General features: G+C 51.1%; 1 protein-coding gene across 1 annotated transcript in view; it reads left to right on the forward strand.

Annotated features, from left to right (window-relative positions):
• Positions 1-922: 922 nt before the first annotated feature.
• PPP2R2C (protein phosphatase 2 regulatory subunit Bgamma) overlaps positions 923-17138 on the forward strand; it is a gene marked incomplete at both ends in the record, with an annotated part of 129701 nt that continues 113485 nt past the window's right edge. Inside the window, one exon of the mRNA XM_082837649.1 lies at positions 923-992. Coding sequence (XP_082693775.1) covers positions 923-992 — 70 coding nt within the window. The remainder of the gene's footprint in view (positions 993-17138) is intronic.

Below are 17138 nucleotides of genomic sequence, written 5' to 3' on the forward strand. Positions count from 1 at the left end.
CCCTCTTTTACCAATGAACGGGGGCTCTTGTCCCTACTCCCCACCCCCGGTCTTCCGCCGCTGTGAAGTCTCCCATTCTCCAGATTCGCCTTCAGCCGCGCCCCGCTCCCTTCCCTGTTCTTCTGGTCGCCGCGGCCCTCGGCCTTGTGAGGCTGCCCACCTGTCCTCCCCTTTTCGAATCTCCCCACCCATGGGCCATACACAACTGGAATACCTGGGCACGCAAGGTGACCCTCAAAGGCTCAGCTGACCGTGTGCCCCCCAAGCTGGCCATCTCCTTCCTCCCTCCCCCGCTGGCAGACCCAGGGACCAAAGGTGCCCACCCGCGAGGCCGGGAGTGCGGAGACGCAGCCTTTGCCGGGGCGCCGCCGCACCTGCAGGGTGCCGGGCTGCCCGCGCGCGCGGCGGGCTGCGCGGGCCGTGGGGGCGGAGGAGCGGGCGGCGCGAGGGAGGGGCCTGCGAGAGTGGCGGCGGCGGCGGCGGCCCCAGCCCTAGCAGCCTGGCTCGGCCTCGGCTCGGTCGGCGCAGCGCCGCGCGCGTCCCCTCCCGCCGCCGCCGCCGCCGCCGCCGCCGCCGCCGCCGCCGCCGCCGCCGCCGTAGCCAGGCGCACCGGCACCAGGCCTCCGCCGCCGGGCGCACCGACGCAGCGCGCACCGCCGGCCGGGATGCGCTCACGGGCCCCGGTCCGCCCCCACCCGCGGCCGCCGCCCGCCCGCCGCGCTCAAGCCTGACCGCGGCGCCCGTCCCGGCCGCCCTCGCCCGTCCCCGGCTGCCCCCGGTCGCGATGCCCGCCCCCCGGGGCCCCGGTGGCCCGCGCCCCTGCTAGGCTGCGGCGGCATGGCCCGCGCGCCCGGCGCGACCTCTGCGGATTGCAACGGTGTGCGGCGGCGGGGCATGCCCAGGGCACCGGGCACGGCCTTCAATGGGCGAGGACACGGACACGCGGAAAATTAACCACAGCTTCCTGCGGGACCACAGCTATGTGACTGAAGGTAACGTACGTGTTGTCTGAGGCCCCCTCCGGCCGGCCGCGGCGTGGGGATGCCGTCGCACCGAATGCCCTCCGAAGGTTTGGACCGCGCGCTGTGTGTCGTGTCCCCCCACCCTACCCTACCCCGCCCCGGGTCCGGGAGGGAGGGAGCCCGAGGGCGCCGGCCTCCGCTGCCCAGCAGCCCGAGAGCGCAGCGCCTTCCTCCGCGCCGCCCTCCGGCAGGCAGCTTTCCGCCCCCAGGCCTGGTGGCATCCTGAATCGGCCCTGGCCCTCATTTTTAAAAAGGCCACCTCTGCGGCTAATCTGGTGAAGAAATACCGGGGAAATTTAGTGGCTTAGAATACTGGGTTTGCCCTGTCCAGAGCCCGCAGAATTTTCTAGGCTGCCCACTCCCTGGAGACGAAGTGGGACCCGGGGGTGGGGGTGGGGGTAATCCATTGCCAGATTCCCCTAGAGGCACGCGGTCTTCGGCCCCTCCCTGTACCTCGAGAAGCAGGGCCCCTTAGTGGGTGGGAGAAGGTGTCTGGTTTGGGGTTCATCTTTTATTCCTGGCGAGTTGAACTAAAACAGGAACAGCTGGCCCTAAACTGTCAGAATTTTCCCCCAAAGTGGGACATGCCACCCCAAACAGGCCCTACATTTGAAATCCCCTAAATTGGCCCTACAGCCCAAGCCCAACCGCCACTACGAGGCTGGTGGGATCTAGAGGGTCAGCGGCCCTCTCTTATAAGCCTGTAACTTCCAAGGGTCCCTCTGCTCCACCTTGCCCAGGGAGCGGTGGGGACAGCTCCCGGGCCGCAGCCGGGGGCCCGCGGAGTGGAACCTCCACTGAGGATGGGGAGAGCTGGCCGCGGGGTGTCAGCGTGCAGCGGTGAGGACACTTGTGCTGGAGACCTTCCCGGGTGAAGGGGCCGTCTGCATCTTCCCTGGGGGCTGCTGGACTGGCTGCAGAAGTGTTTGTGGGTTTTTAGCAAGAGGTCCCCTGATGGGTGCCTCGGTGGGAGGGGCCCTGGGCATTGCGTGCCGCGGGACTGGTGCGCGTGGGAGCCTGTGTCAGGAACCCGTGTGGGCTCGGAGCGGTGACTCGACTCCAGGGTGCTGTCCGCCGCGCTGATGCCTGGCTCCGCCGGAAATGAGGCCGAGGAGCCCGTAGCCCGAGCCCTGCGGAGGCCTGGGGAGCACTGGGCCAGCGCGGGGTGGGCTCCTGGGCGTCCTGACCCAGGGGAGCAGAGGCTGGGTGTGTAACCTGGGCGGACATATGCTGAAGAGTGGCGCTCCCCGCTCCCCGGAGGAGAAGTGCTGAGTCACGCTTTGCTGATGGGTGTGTGTAGGGAGAGGGGGCAGGGCTGCTCAGGCCGGGTGAGGGCTCTGCCCCAAGCTAGGGGTTTCGGGGTGGGGGGTGTCCCCAGGCAGCTGAAAGCGGTCTTTTGTCGCCTGCCTTGGAGAGGCTGAGGAAGGATCAGCGTGTTTCCTGGTGTTCTTTCTGCTGGCAGCCTGCTGAGAGGCAGAGGTAAAAAGGCTGCTGGGTTGCTGGCAGGTGCCCCAGTGGTCTGGCTGGAGCCAGGAGAGAGAGGGGATCTTGGCAGGTCATTGTGGTCTGGTTTTCTGGAGGAAGCCTCCGTTTTCCCATCTCTACATTGAGGATGATGGGACAGGGCACTGGGCGCCGTGGTTTAAAGTATTTAAAAAGCACTGCCTGACTCATAGCGGACATTTGCAAACCCTAATTCCTTCTTTATTCTGTCTCCCGCTGTTTCTCGCACAAATTCACCAGCTCTTAGAAGGGAGGAACAAGGGAGAAGTGCATAGTTATCAGAGTAAGAAGTGATGATTTTAATTCTTCATTCATAGAACGCATATTTACCGAGTACCTACTATGTTCTGGTCAGTTTTAGCCCTGGGGACTGGACACAGGTACTGCCCGTGGGCAGCCTGTATTCTAGAAGGGAACGCCGTTATGTGGATGGATCTCTTTTCCCCATCTGTGAAATGGGAGTGAATAATACCATTCTGTCTAGAGGTATTAAGGTTTCTGTGAGGGTCAGATAAGATGGTGGATGAAAGAGCCACCTCGGAACTACAAATTGTGAACTGGCAGCCCAGGTAGGTGGAGGACCCATTATGTGCTGAGGCCTCACAGGAGCTCCACATACCCCGCATTCCTATTTTATAGATGAAGAAACTGAGGCGTGGCCTTTGTCCATGTCCCAGATTGAATGCCAGAGTGTGGAAGGCACAGAGCTCAGGTCCTAGGGAACCTAGGACCAAGATCTGAAGTTCCCGCCCTTGAGAAAGCAATAACAATAATTATTAGAATTATATGAGATTTCTGGCCTCCCTGCATGAAAACAGACTTTCACACTGTTGCATCTTGCCTGCATTTTGTGCTCAGAGCACAGAGTAAGTTACAGATTTGGATGTCAGACAGACTCGTATTCGAATCCTTCTTCTGACTCTTCAGGTGCTGTGCAACCTCGGACAAGTTACTAAATGTTTCTGGGCTTCACTTTCTCCCTTTAAAGGGAGGAGTAATAGTGACTCATCTTACAGGGCTGTTGGAATGATCAGTGGTTTTGCTAATTTAGGAAGCACCTGGCACAGTGTTTGGCCTGTTCGAAGCACTTAATAAATGGCACTGTTATCATTTAAAAGTATTGTTCCTGGAAGAGCTTCACAAGCAAATAATGGATGCTGGGAGTTTGTAAAAGAACCAGGCGTACAAATTCCTGTTCCACCTGGTCACTTGGTCACAAACACTCACAATACCCCAGTGGCTCTGATCTACTTCCTGTTCCTTAAGCAGGAAGTTTTTTCTTTCTCTTGGGGTATTTGCACTGGTTACATCCACTACCTGGAACACCCACTTCCTGCTCTTCCTTCTCATCCTTTAGGTCTCAAGTTAAATGTCATCTTCACCAGTGCCAGTCTTGCTTGAGTTCCTCAATTTCTTCTTGTAAAATCTCAAATACCTTGGGGAGAGTTTAGGTTTTGTTAGTCATTCACACCTTAGTGTGAATTAGAGCAGCTTTTTGCCCTCTAACTCTTAGCTCAGCTCAGCTGATTGAGGGCTGTTGTGATCATAAGGCATGAGTGCATGTCACTGTGGGGCACAGAGAACTTGGCAAGGATGGGTGAGTGTTGGGGAGAACAGTACAGTTGACAGTAGACAGTAGAAGGACCTGAGCCCTAGAGAAAGGGGCCCCAGGATAGGAGAATGCCAAGGAGTCTCTGTTTAGGCTTTTCTCAAGAGCCAGATATGGCTCTAGGAAGGACTCTTCCTGGCTGTGTTCTCTTGCTGCAGCCCCAGGACTCAGCTTTAGGGTGGTTAAATAGACATTTTTAGGCTAGATTGAATCTACAAAATACATTCATCCTCCTTCATGCAGTAGCATTTACCAAGCACATCCTTTTCTGAGTCTGGCCCTGGGCAGGCAGTGATGGACCAGTGTACTCCCATCCCCCTTGCAGTGACTGGTCCCAGAATGGACGTGGGAGTCCTTTCTGGAGGTTGAGTGGAGAGTAGAGTGAGCTGCAGGAAGCTGGTCCCTCTCTTGTGATGGAACACAGAAGCCTCCATTGCTGCTGGCGGCCGCCTTGAGACCAGTGAGGGAGCCAGTCTGAAGCCAACAACACCGTTGCTGGCAGAGCAGACAGTGAGAACTGGGGACGTTGGTGACATCTGTGACTCCTGGATTAACCAGGCCTGATGTCCACCCCACCTCTGGGCTTCCAGTTCCGTGAGCTGTTACATTTACTCATTGTTTCAAACTTTCAACCAAGTCTCTGTTACTTGCAGCCAGCAGTACCCCGACTCGTACAGCCTTTACTGACTGTTTGGAAAACAGAAAGGCTGCCCTGTCACTCATGAACGAGATGCGAGATACAGAAAACCAGGAGGGATGCTGATTTGTTTGCTTTTGTTTTAGAAATCCTCTTTGATTTCTTTCACGCGCTCAAGTCCAAGCGGCAGAGTTCTGATTCCCCCTCCTCGCGTTTCCAGCCAGAGGAGGTATCCCAAGATCTGGTGTCAGGAGATCTGCATTCCTGGTGGGGTCTGGAGACCTGCCTTCCCAGTGGGGTCTGCTCTGGGTCTGTAATCTCGGGCAGGTTTCTCTGAGCCTTAGTTTCTTCTCCAGGTTGCTCCTTAGATCACTTGAAACAAGGGACGTGCAGTTATTTGACGCTGTAGCATCTTCTCTATGGACTCTCCACCGTGCTTCACGAATGGAATATGTTCAGTGAACTCATGGCATTAAATGGCTTGGTGTGTGTGATTGTGCCCAGCCCAGGGCCTGGGGCACCGTCAGTACTTAATAAATATTGTCCATAAATAACTATGTCTGTTCTTTAGGGGTTAGAGTTAGACTAGCCCTTAGAACTGTCATCAGACTGGCTAACCTAATTCCATCTCCACCCCCAGAGAAATTGTGCTGAGAGGGGAGTTATGTCTGGCAGGGACCTGAGCCAGCCCAGTAGGAGAGCGGAGAGCCAGCCTTTGATTTTTGAAATCTTTGTTCCTTTTGCTTCCACTTAGGAGCACCCCTTCCATAAGTTTGCCTGGGTTTTCACGAGCTCATGTTGTCTCCACTTCAGGGAAGGAGGCTGCTGTGGGACACTGGTGGCTGTCCCCCATTAAGTCACATCACCTCTCTGAACCTCAGTTTCCCTGCATTGCTTCCTGCCCTGGGTTGTCACAAGGTTCTGAGGAGTAAAGACCATGTGGACTCCAAAGGTCCACCTTTGGGAAGGGGTTATTGTTATCAGTTTCCCCAAACTGTCAAGAAAGCCAGACCTCACTTAAAGGTTGGTGCAGTCACCAAGTAGGGGTTTTCTCATTTTCTTGCTGCAAGATGGAGATCAAGTGCTAATAAAATGTTTCCACATCATCTCCTGGTTTTTACTTGCTACAGTTTTGGGGTTTTATCCTTAAAGTCAGCAGAGCTAAGGGATGTTTCTCTAAGGTGTTTAGGTCTTGACACCTGAAGCGTGGCTGTATGAAATACTGGGGCTTAAAGGAGAGGATTACAGAGTAACAATGCAGATGAAGAGGAAAGACCAGCCTCTAGATACATGTTGTTAGCCATTTGCCACAGCTCCTGCCCATCTCTTTTAAATGCCCATGTCTGTTTTTAATAAAAGCTTTAATCTCTCCATATAAACCATTTGGAAGGGTACTTTTAAGTGTGAGGTTATAAGAATTTTCCAGTGCTTTGCTGCAGAGCTGGTGTCCTGAGTGTGCAACCCGTGTAGGTCCCATATTCGGAAGGACCAAGAACCCTGCGCTCCGTTTAATTCTCTGCTGTCCCCATCTTGAAATTTTTAATAATTGTATCTTTGGACCCGTGTTTTGTAAGTGACATCTGATGGGACAATGGAGCACACCTGTGAACACAAGTGACACATGCAACAAGCGATTCCGCTGTTCCTTGTGTGGCTTCCGTAACATGCTTACCTTGTGTCACTTTAAGTGTCATGGAGCTCCCCAGCGTCCTGGGGCCACCAGAATTCTGCGCATAGGCACCGATCAGCATGTCTGTGGTTGCGTAAACAGGGGCACTGACAGCTCGAGAGGCCACGCTTTCCTTTTGAATCAGAAGTTGTTTTGAATGCAGAAAGGAGGCAATGACATTCTAAGAAGCATAAGGAACAAGGAACCCTATCATATCCTTTGTTACTCGTGTGACATCCTTGGGCTAGCTAATCAACGCTTCTGAAAACGATGGCACCAAAAGAAAGGGAAAGATGGACAACCATAGTTGCTGTTCCCTTCAACCGTCATTCATCGAGGGTGGAGGTGTGTGCCTAGAACGTGCAAGCGTCAAAAGGTGAAATAAAACGTGCAGTGTTTCCACTGCTCTGGTAAGAACAAGCTACGTATGCCTGTAGGAGCTACCAGATACGAATTGTGTAATTCAGGGATTCTGCATTCGAGTTCAGTGCTCTTCTGTTTGCATTTAAAGCTGGAATTACACAACAGAATGAGCGATACAATTCATGCTAATAATTTAAATTTTTTTTCAATTGTCATTAAATAGCAAATAACTAAGACAAGTCATGGGAAAAAAACGAGGAAGCTTTATATTTTTGTACCTTTAATGATACTTTTCCCTGCTTTTTATCCTCTGCATTTTCACTTTGCACCGGGCTCCACAAATGCTATAGTTGGCCCTATTTTGCTGTAGGGAGGAGGCTGGAATTCCTGGGATGGTGGAATCCTTGGCCCCGCCTCTCACCCCCTTGGCTTTTGTGATTGGTGGAACTGGTGAGAACCTGTCACTCATTGGACAGTTTTTCTCTGTTGGGCGGGGCTGTAGTATTGAAAGTCTCTGCTTCACCCCTACCGATGGGGACCCAAGAAGAAGCCTATGTTTCCCTCATTTCAGAGTCCAGCCTTTAGACCTATCTCTCCCCACAGGCCCAAGAGGAGGGGCAGTGGAGTAGGGTTCCCTAGCTCATTCCCTGCCGCGAGTTTACCATCAAGGAAGAAGAATTTTTTGATTTCCTTCTTGTCCATCTTCCCTGTGTGTTCTCAAGTCCTAGCAGGGAAGGGGTGTGTAACTGGTTACCTCGGCCCCGCCCCCAAATTCCACCATTTTATTGGCTGCACACTCTTCCTGTGATAGATGTCATAGTTCAACTCTTCACCCCCGATTGATGGATAACTAGGTTGTTTATTTTCTTTTATAACTAACACTGAGGGAAGGAATGCTATGTGTGTAGGAAGACACCCTATTCCCATCCCTCCCCCCAAATCTGGAATAATTTTCTTCAGAGAGAGTCCCACACATGCGATTTTACGTAAAAATCATGAACGTGTTTAACGTTCTTGACACACGTTGACAAATTTTACCTCATACTGATCAGCATTAGGTGTTCTAATTGGTTTGACCTTTGCCAATATCACAGATGAAAAATATTGGTTTAAATTCATGTCTGAATACCAATGAGGTTGAACATTTTTCCCCCTTTGTTCAACAGACATTTACTGATCCCCCTTAAATGCCAGGGGGAGGTTAGATGCCAGACGTACAACATTGAAGGACAAGGTCATTCATTCATTCGTTCATTCAACAAACAAACCCACCACGTGCTAGGCAGAAAAGAAGCCCATGTCTCTGGGCAAGAAGAGTGAAGTGGGGATGAGAGGAAGGAGGGAAGAGAGCTGAGGCCAGAGCCCCAAGGTTCACCAACATCTAAGGGACAGAGAACGAGAATTCTTGGTGGCCACCCAGGTGGGAGATAAAACAGGAAGGCTCTGGAGTCACAGAACGAAGAGAATCCTGGAAGGGAAGGGAGAGAGAGGGGGCTGGCAGGAAGAAAGCTGGATCACCCAGCCTTAAATGCTACCAAGCAGCCAGGACAGCGTTGGGAAGCATCTCTCAGGTGCCCACACCCAGCCAGCACCTGGTTCCCTTGCATTCTATTTGGTGATGCCATCTCTCCATGAGCCTTTATAGTCTGCACCCCTAGTTCTCCCCGTTGGCATGCAGAATAGGTTGCTCTCTGTGACCTGCTCTCCAGGATGTCTCCTCACCCACCTGACACCCCCGCCCCAGTCTTCCTGCCCTGGGACAAATGCTCCAGGCCCCAGAAGGCACCATTTCTAGAGCTCCACGCTCCTGGTTTCATTTCGTGGACACAGGCCAGGCTGTGTCTTTGAAACGTGGGCCCATCTCTCCCAGGATCTTGGATGCCAGTGAGAGAGTGGGCTGCCTCAGGATGGAGTCTGGAGTTGCTGAAGCAATCTGCCAGCCCCACAGCACCCTGGGGTGTCCTGTTAATTAACCTTGGTCTCCTTACCAGTCAGCCCTTGTGCAAAATTACTCACCTGGTCTTCAGCATTAAATAATTATGAAACGAACATAATAGCCATTATTATGATAGACCATTTACTGATGCCAGATGTGATACTGAGTGCCTCATATTATTGGATCCCCACAAACCCCAGTGTGTGTGTGCACGTGTGTGTGTTTTACCCCATTTTACAACGGAGAAAACTGAGGCTTGGACACTTGCCCAGGGTCACATGGTTTGTAAGGGGCAGAGCTGGGGTTTGAATGCCGGCCATCTGCCTGCAAACCCATCCTCCTAACCTCCACATTGCCTGGTTGTTGGACCAACAGGGAAGGGACAGGTGGCCCATTCAGTTCTGGCTCTGCACCCAGCTTCAGAGGGTCTCGCAATTTGAACCCAGGACTGCCTGGCACGGTGCTAACGCTGGACGTGTAGCAGCACGGCATCTCTCCTAGCCACACGTGGTGAAGGTAATCCACGTGGGTCAGTGGAAGAAGGGATCCCCTCCACTGCATCAGTGGGGGGGTGATCACAGTTCCATAGAGGACAGGTGCTTTGGCACTAAAGGGAGTGGCATTCACAGGGTCGGGAGTGATGGCGTGCTGAGACACAGATTTCTAGTGCATTCCAGGCAGAAAGAACAGCATGTGCAGAGTTACACGTGCTTGTCCCTTGACAGCATCTAGGCTCCTCTACCTGAGCCCAGGTTGTAGTTGCCAGCCTGCCTGGGGACCAGGGCCCACCTGGGGCCTCTGTGCTGCCCAGGATGGCATTGCCTCCTTGCACAGTGGGATCCATTGTCCTCCAGAACCCTGGGCTGAATGGCACATTGAGGCAGAACAAAGGCTGCTCAGAGGTTCCGGCTGCCCCAAGCAGGGATGGGATCTCCAACTGCAGACCAGGGCCTCCTCTGAACCAGCCCGGCCTCCTGCATCCTTCCGCCCCCACGCCCTGCAGAGGTTGCAGCCCTGACCCCCGGGGCTGCCAGCCCTGCGCTCCGCTCCTGGGCACGGCTGTGAGCCTTTGGCAGGTTCTCCAGCCTCTGAACCAGTCGACTCATCCCTAAAGGAGAGGGGGAACTACTAGCCACGTGGGCTTTTTGTATTAAGGACAATAATGTGCGCATTGCACTTACACCTCAATAAAAGGGAGCTACTTGTGTTGTCATTATCAGCTTTTGAATTTCCTTTTATAATTTCAATAACGTTTTAATGAAAACCTTCAAATATGTACAAAAGTAGAGAAAGTCGTATGTTGAATTGTTCCTCATCCATCCCCTCGCTTTTCAGCTGCTCTCAAGATTTTGCTGTACTTTCTTCATTTACTTTCCCATCCTTTTGGCTTAAGAATATTTAAGTAAATTCAAGACTCCTGTCATTTCACCCCTACGTCAGCAGGCATCTCTGAAAGTACCACTATCTCACCAAACAAAATGAGTACGAATTTCTTTCAATCTAAATTCTGGTCCATCTTAGCAAGTCAGCTATACTTCAGTAAAAAATAAACAAACAGGTTGATTGATTCTGGTTCACCTTAGCAATGTCTCCAGTTATCTCAAAAATGTCTTTTTATAGTTGGTTGGTTTGACCCAGGATCTAAAGTCCTGCATCTGCATTTGCTTGTTCTGTCTCTTAAATCCTTTCTGATCGAGATCAGTCCTCCGTCCAGACTTGATAAAGACATTCGTTGCTGTTTCGAAAGGATTACAGTTTCATCCCCACAGTCCGTAATCCCTTTCTGAATCCCAGTTGCCTGATGGGACCGGATGCTGACAGGTATTTGCCTGGATCCTGGGAATCCCCTGGGTGCGCCCCTCTCTTTTAAGGACCCCTCCTCCCCACTGATCAGCCCAGAGATCCTGGGCAGGTTGTTCAGCAACGTGCACCATCTCCACCAAGAGCTACCCAAATTGCAGACTCAGGAGCAAAAGGTTTCTGTTTGAAGACATTGAGTTATAAGGTTATTTGTTACACAGCGATAGGTAACTGGAATAGTCATAGATCCCCGAAATTGAATTCCCAGTACTGTCCGGCTCCTTCTGAGGCCCCTTGTCCAGCTGCTGTGCTCTCTCCTAGATTCTGTGGCTCCCTCAGGACCTTCCAGTAACTTCCTTCTTGCTTATGTTAGCCTGAGTCAATTTCTGTTCCTTATAACTTAAAGAACCTTAAGTCCCAGTCCCAGCCAGGAGGGGTGACTCAGCTCAGATCATAAGACAGGACTGGAACCTGGCCTTTCTGAAACATTGGACCCGGAGTCCTGCCTCATGAAACATCAGCGGATATATATCTTGGACATGCCTGTTTCCTCTGTACACAGCTCAGCACCTGGTACCCACCTGGTGCCCACTAGGTGCTGGATAAATGTGTGTTTGAATGACTGAGTGAACAAATGGCATATCTTCAAATCTGACCCCAGAATAGTCCAATTATTTTTCCAAATGCCACACCTCCACCCGGCGATCTTCACTTTGCACAGTTCCAATGTGTACGGATTTTCAGTCACCACAGTTTTGTTCAGTAATGCCAGTCCCCCAATCACATAGCCCAGATTTCAGCTACCACAAAATGGTAACTGTGAGTAATTGCATAAAGTAGAAACTTTGCCACTGGCTCTCCAGCCCACAAATCACTAAGTAAATAACAGATGAGTATTGTGATCTGAGACCAAGTCACTTCTTTCAGTGTCTGTCTCTGGTTGGTCCCTGCGTATCTGTTGGTTCACACATAGACAGCAAAGCATGTGGTGATGTTGCCTCCTTGTTTCCTGGTGATAAACCCCCATGACATTTTACAAAAATGGATAGTCAAAAGAGGAAATCTGGCCCACAAAGATGATGCTCGGCAAAAAAGAAATAAAAGGAAGAAGAAGAGTAATAATGCTGGCAGAGAAATTTGGATTGGATGTAAATGGAGTTATAGAGGAAACTGCTGATCCCGGGAATGTTGAAGCTGTGACCATTCGAGACTTATATGCAGCCAGGGGAACTAAGTAACTAAGTCAAGGTGAACTTATTGACATAAATGAGAGAAGTGCTTGTGACAGAAAAAATGAAGATGTCCCAGTGGAGGCGACGCTGGCAGCACACTTCATGTGAAAGGAACTCTTGAAGCCATTCCACAGTGTTGAACGTGCAGAGGATAGAATCTTGGAAGCGGATCTGAACTTAGAAAGGCAGCTCTTTAAGGCATAGGAAAGATGTTTGCCCAGCATCGCAAGTTATCCAACAAGCAGAGGAAGCCAGCACTGTTGAAACTAGTCTGGATACATTTTTTACAAAGAGATAAAACACTTGAATTCTCAATGTTTCTAAGGTTTTACATGACTGTGTACTAAATAAAATATTAGTTTTACTCTTTTTTTTATTACCCTCTACATTTATAACCATCAGTAAGAGAGTTTTTCATGTCTTTAAAAAGTTTTTTTTTAAGATCGTGGAACTTTCGTAATTTCCACATTGATTATTAAGATCACTTTGAGTGTTTCAGCTTGCACGGTCATTTTTAGGGTTCCACACGGTTGTGCAAAGTGAGGTCTCCCTGAACTCATGCCAAATGGGCAGTGTCTATCCTGTGTGGCCCTTCCACATGTCAAGGGCATGGTGATGTTAAACCATGGCTGGAGGATTGTAGTATCCTGCTTATTGAAAGCAGCAGCTGAAGACAATTAGATAACTCAAATTCCTCACTGCAAAAATGGTTGGGCAGCCAGTAGACCACTGGGAGAGAGGCACTTCCGTCCACTGTTTTCACTGTGCAGATCGCTAGCCAGCCTGTCTGCTTCGGGAACAAGCCATCATGGAATGAACTGGCTGAAGGAGTCAAGGGCTGAGCGATAGTGGTTCCTACACCAGCTTTCAATGTGAAAGGTGATTAAAAAAAAACAAAAAAACCTGAATATTTTCCCCAAGGAGCAGTAAGGCTCTTTATTGAAGCTGTGAAAATATAATCCGTCATCATAAGGTGTCCCATATTGTCATGCTCTGGGAGCTAAGGTGCATTAAGATGCTCCTTGCAAGATTTTAATTTTCTTTATTTTACCTCATTGCAGAAACGTTTGAAAATGCAGAAAGTAGAATAAAGAGGGGGAAAAAATAACATCCTTGACTCCATTGCCCCAGAAACATTGTTCCAATTTTATTATATTCCTTTCTTACTGCCCCCCTGTAGATTGTAATATAAATACAGTTGTTTCTTTTAAAATATTTAACGTGCTGAAACATTCCCCTCTATTATTACAGACTCTGAGTAAACAGTTTTTAATGGCTGCATAATAGTCCATCATGTAGATTTAATTACTTATTCAGTAGCTATGTAGGCTTCATCCGCCAGCCTGGGGTTTGTTGCCTCCAGTGGGTATGTGGGTGGGGAAGGAGGATACAGGAAAGAGCAGGAATAAGACAGCCCCTCCCTTGAGAACCTCTGGAACCAAGGAGACATGAACAGGTGATCATAATACAGTGTGATGGGAGCTGGGATGCAGTGGGGTCCTGTTGCAGCCTGGGAGCAGATGGGCGGAGAGGCTGAGTCCAGAGCAGAGGAGCGGCTTGTCCAGCAGGGTAGTAGCACGCAGGGGAGAAGGCATCCCAGGCAGTAGGGGTGTTATGGACAGAAGCTCGCAGGTGAGAAACAGTGTGGCTCTAGGGTTGCCGGAGCATTAACTTGTGGGTCTTGGAGCTCCTGGGCAGTCGTGGTGGATGAACAGACAAAGGGGCCTTGGTAATCTGTCCAGGCAGAGAAGAAAGAGGGAACCAAGAGTGACCAGAGGTCTCTGGGAAGATTAGAGAGTGAAGTGGGGGAGTGAGGGTCAGAGGGGGACGAGAGCACTTCCAGGAGAGGCGAGAAAGCCCCAGTGAGGCGCCCAGAGCTGGCAGTGGAAGGGGATGGAGGTGAAGGCGGTGGGAAGGAGAGGTTGTCGAGGCAGGCCTGGGGCAGCATGCATGGTGGAGAAAGGAGGGTTGAGCCTCCTCTCCTCGTCTCTGGTCGATACCAGCGTGTTCCCAAGGCTGGTAGGTGTGGATGACAGTGTGTAGAGGGTGGAGAGACCTCCCTCTCTCGGACACTCATATCCCAACTTTGGGTGTTTTTTTTTTTTGTTTGTTTGTTTGTTTTGCGGTACACGGGCCTCTCACTGTTGTGGCCTCTCTGGTTGCGGAGCACAGGCTCCGGACGCGCAGGCTCAGCGGCCATGGCTCACGGGCCCAGCCGCTCCGTGGCACGTGGGATCTTCCCGGACCGGGGCACGAACCCGTGTCCCCTGCATCGGCAGGTGGACTCTCAACCATGGCGCCACCAGGGTAGCCCCCAACTTTGGGTGTTTTAAATTAAGATATGTTGAGCATCCTTGAGAATGTACATTTTTTCTGTATTTCAGGTTATTCCTATCTCTGGCTATATGGGAATGCAATTTCTTCATGAAAACATAGGAGTGTTTTTAAAGAGCTTAAATAAGGATTTGAATATCATGTCTACTAAACTAAAAATAAAATGTATCGAAATTTTTCATGTGGTGATCTTTAAAAGAGTCAGTCCACATGTATAATGCAGCTCTGGAGTAATCTGTAGATTATAGCAAACCCCTCAGTCTCTGTCGCTCTTGCTTTAAAAAAAAAAAAAAGGATCAGTTTCAGCTCCAGCACATCGTGACTTATGGCTGTGATCATTGTCTCTTGATGTGTGTCTGATGGGTGATGGGGCTTTGACTGCACAGGAGAGGAATTGTGCTGTGACCCTTTTCTAGCGTGTACAGGTATCTCGTCTTCATGGTAGAATAGTAACGGTGATGGCCATGACGAGGGGAGCTGCCATTTCTTGACTGCAACGATATCATGAGACACGTGTTTATGATCTCATCGGAACTTTATACCCACTATGGGAGGTGGTGGGAATGACCCCCTTTTATGTCGCAGGAAACGGAGCCCCAGAGAGGTCAGGTCACACACCTAAAGTCACACGGTGGTGTCATGGTTACTACTACTACGCAACAAATCGTTCTAAATCTTAGTGGCTTAAGACAACAGTGGTTTTATGATGTGCCCTGGATTCTGTAAGTCAGGAATTTGGGCAGATCTGTTCTACGTGAGAACTGCTGCATCTTCCTTCTGGGCTGCTGGGCAGGCTGCTCTGGGGGCGCGAGGGTCCAAGACGGTTTCGCTCACGTGTTCTGTGTGTGGTGGGGCTGGTTCCCTGGGGACCATAGACGTGGCCTCTCCAGCATGGCGGTCTCAGGGCACTGGTTTGCCAGATCAGGTGTCCCAGGATCCAGGTGCGAGACCTGACTTGCCGACCTCCTCGGAGTCTCCCATCACCAGTTGTGTGACTTTAATTCTGTCAAGTCACAGGCTGGCCCGGGGTGGAGGGGAGTTAGATTCTGCCTTTGGATTCGGGACAGGCCAGGTCACACTGTGGAGAACAGATGGGATGGGAGACAGTGCTGGGACCCGCTTTGAGAAGCAGTCTGCTGCGGACAGCCGGCTGAGCCAAAATCCGTTCTGGGATGTGTCTGACCTTGAAGGTGCTGCACCTCCCTTGTCTTCCTGACCAGTAAGAGGATGCAGAGGCCTTGTCCTCCAGACCGTTTCTCTGTTCAAAAATATGAAAAGCATCCCATACTTTTGCCTATTTAAATACAGAATTTGTGACAATGTAGATCAACCTTGAGGTCATTATGCTAAGTGAAGTCATACCGTATGATCTCACTTATATGTGGAATCTAAAAAAAGCCAAACTCAGAGAAACAGGGGCTAGAATGGTGGTTGCCAGGGGCTGGGAGTGGAGGAAATGGGGAGATGTTGGTCAAAGGGTCCAGTTATAAGATGGATAAGCTCTGGGGATCTAATGTATAATCTATACATTATATAATATATAATCTATAATCTATAGTATAATCTATAGCATGGTGACTATAGTTAATAATACTATATTATATATTTGAAAGTTGCTAAGAAAGTAGATCTTAAGTATTCTTACCACAAAAAGAAATGGTAATAATGTGCTGGGATGGTGATTCAGCTAACAACATGGTGGTAATCATTTTGTAACACATAAGTATATTAAATCAACACATTGTATACCTTAAACTTATTCAGTGTTATTTGTCAATTACATCTCGATAAAGTTGGAAAAAATAAAAACAGAAAACAAGAGGTGGGTAAAAGCTTTTTTTAGGAGGTAGACTAGATTCCCACAGACCCGCCTCCCTGTGTGCATCAGGCAGAAGTTATTGATAGAAATGGGGGTCAGGTCAGGGTGCACCCTGTCAGTCACTGCGCCACCCTGGCCCTTCCCCGCTGCAGGTGTGCTGTGCTATGCGATGCCCACATCTGGGACGATGGCCGTGGGTGGAGCTGTGCTTTCCTTCTTGGCAGCCCCCTGTCATGGGGGGAAGACTGCAGAAGGGAACAGGTGAGCTAGCTGGGTTTTCTGCTCAGCTTGACTCTAAGGACACAGGGGACACAGGTTCGTGCCCTGGTCCGGGAGGATCCCACATGCCGCGGAGCGGCTGGGCCCGTGAGCCATGGCCACTGAGCCTGCGCGTCTGGAGCCTGTGCTCCGCAACGGGAGAGGCCACAACAGTGAGAGGCCCGTGTACCGCAAAAAAAAAAAAAAAAAAAAAAGAAGATGGCTTGTTCTGCGGGAGGGAGAGGTGGGGAGGAGGGACCCCACCGCGCACCAGCCGCAGCCCCGTCACACACAGCGTCCTCCTGAGTGGACGGCTTCCCAAAGGCCCTCCTCTGCCCCAGCCAGGGGACACGGTGGGGACAGATCCACCACCCACCCCTGCCAACCATTGCATCTTCTTGTTGTGCCTCATCTCACTGAACTGTGAAGAGCCCTAGAGGAGGGGGTGGTTCTGTCCATTTTACAGATGAGGGAACTGAGGGTCCCAGAAGTTAAGACCTCCCTCAGCCAGGAGGAGGCAGAGCTGGGGTACACTGGGGCTGGTTCCCGATACCGCAGGCACTCTGATGCCTTTGAACTCCACTCCTTCCCTTTGGGGGCCCCTCCCCCCCGTGCTTTGTCCCTGGTGCGTGTGCATCTGTAGAGCGGACGGGCACCAAGGGACTCAGGTACCCACTGCCCATGCACAGTTGACCTGCCTTGGCCCCCCTCCTGCCTCCATATCTTCAGCTCTAAATCGGGGCCAGAGGACTCTTGGGGTCTCCTCAAGGGTGGTCTGAGATAACATGTTATGTGCACCTGATACTCAGAAAGGTCCCATCAGATGTTTGTCTTTCTGCTGAGCAGTGGAACCAGAGAAGGAGGGAGCCACACCCAACACATCCACGCCTATCAGCCTCCCAGGAAAGGGTGCTCCAGGGTGGCTCCAAAGGCCTTGACCCTTGACTCTGACCCAC

This window comes from Leucopleurus acutus (assembly GCF_964270905.1).
Source record: "Leucopleurus acutus genome assembly, chromosome: 4".
NCBI classification, from domain to species: domain Eukaryota; kingdom Metazoa; phylum Chordata; class Mammalia; order Artiodactyla; family Delphinidae; genus Leucopleurus; species Leucopleurus acutus.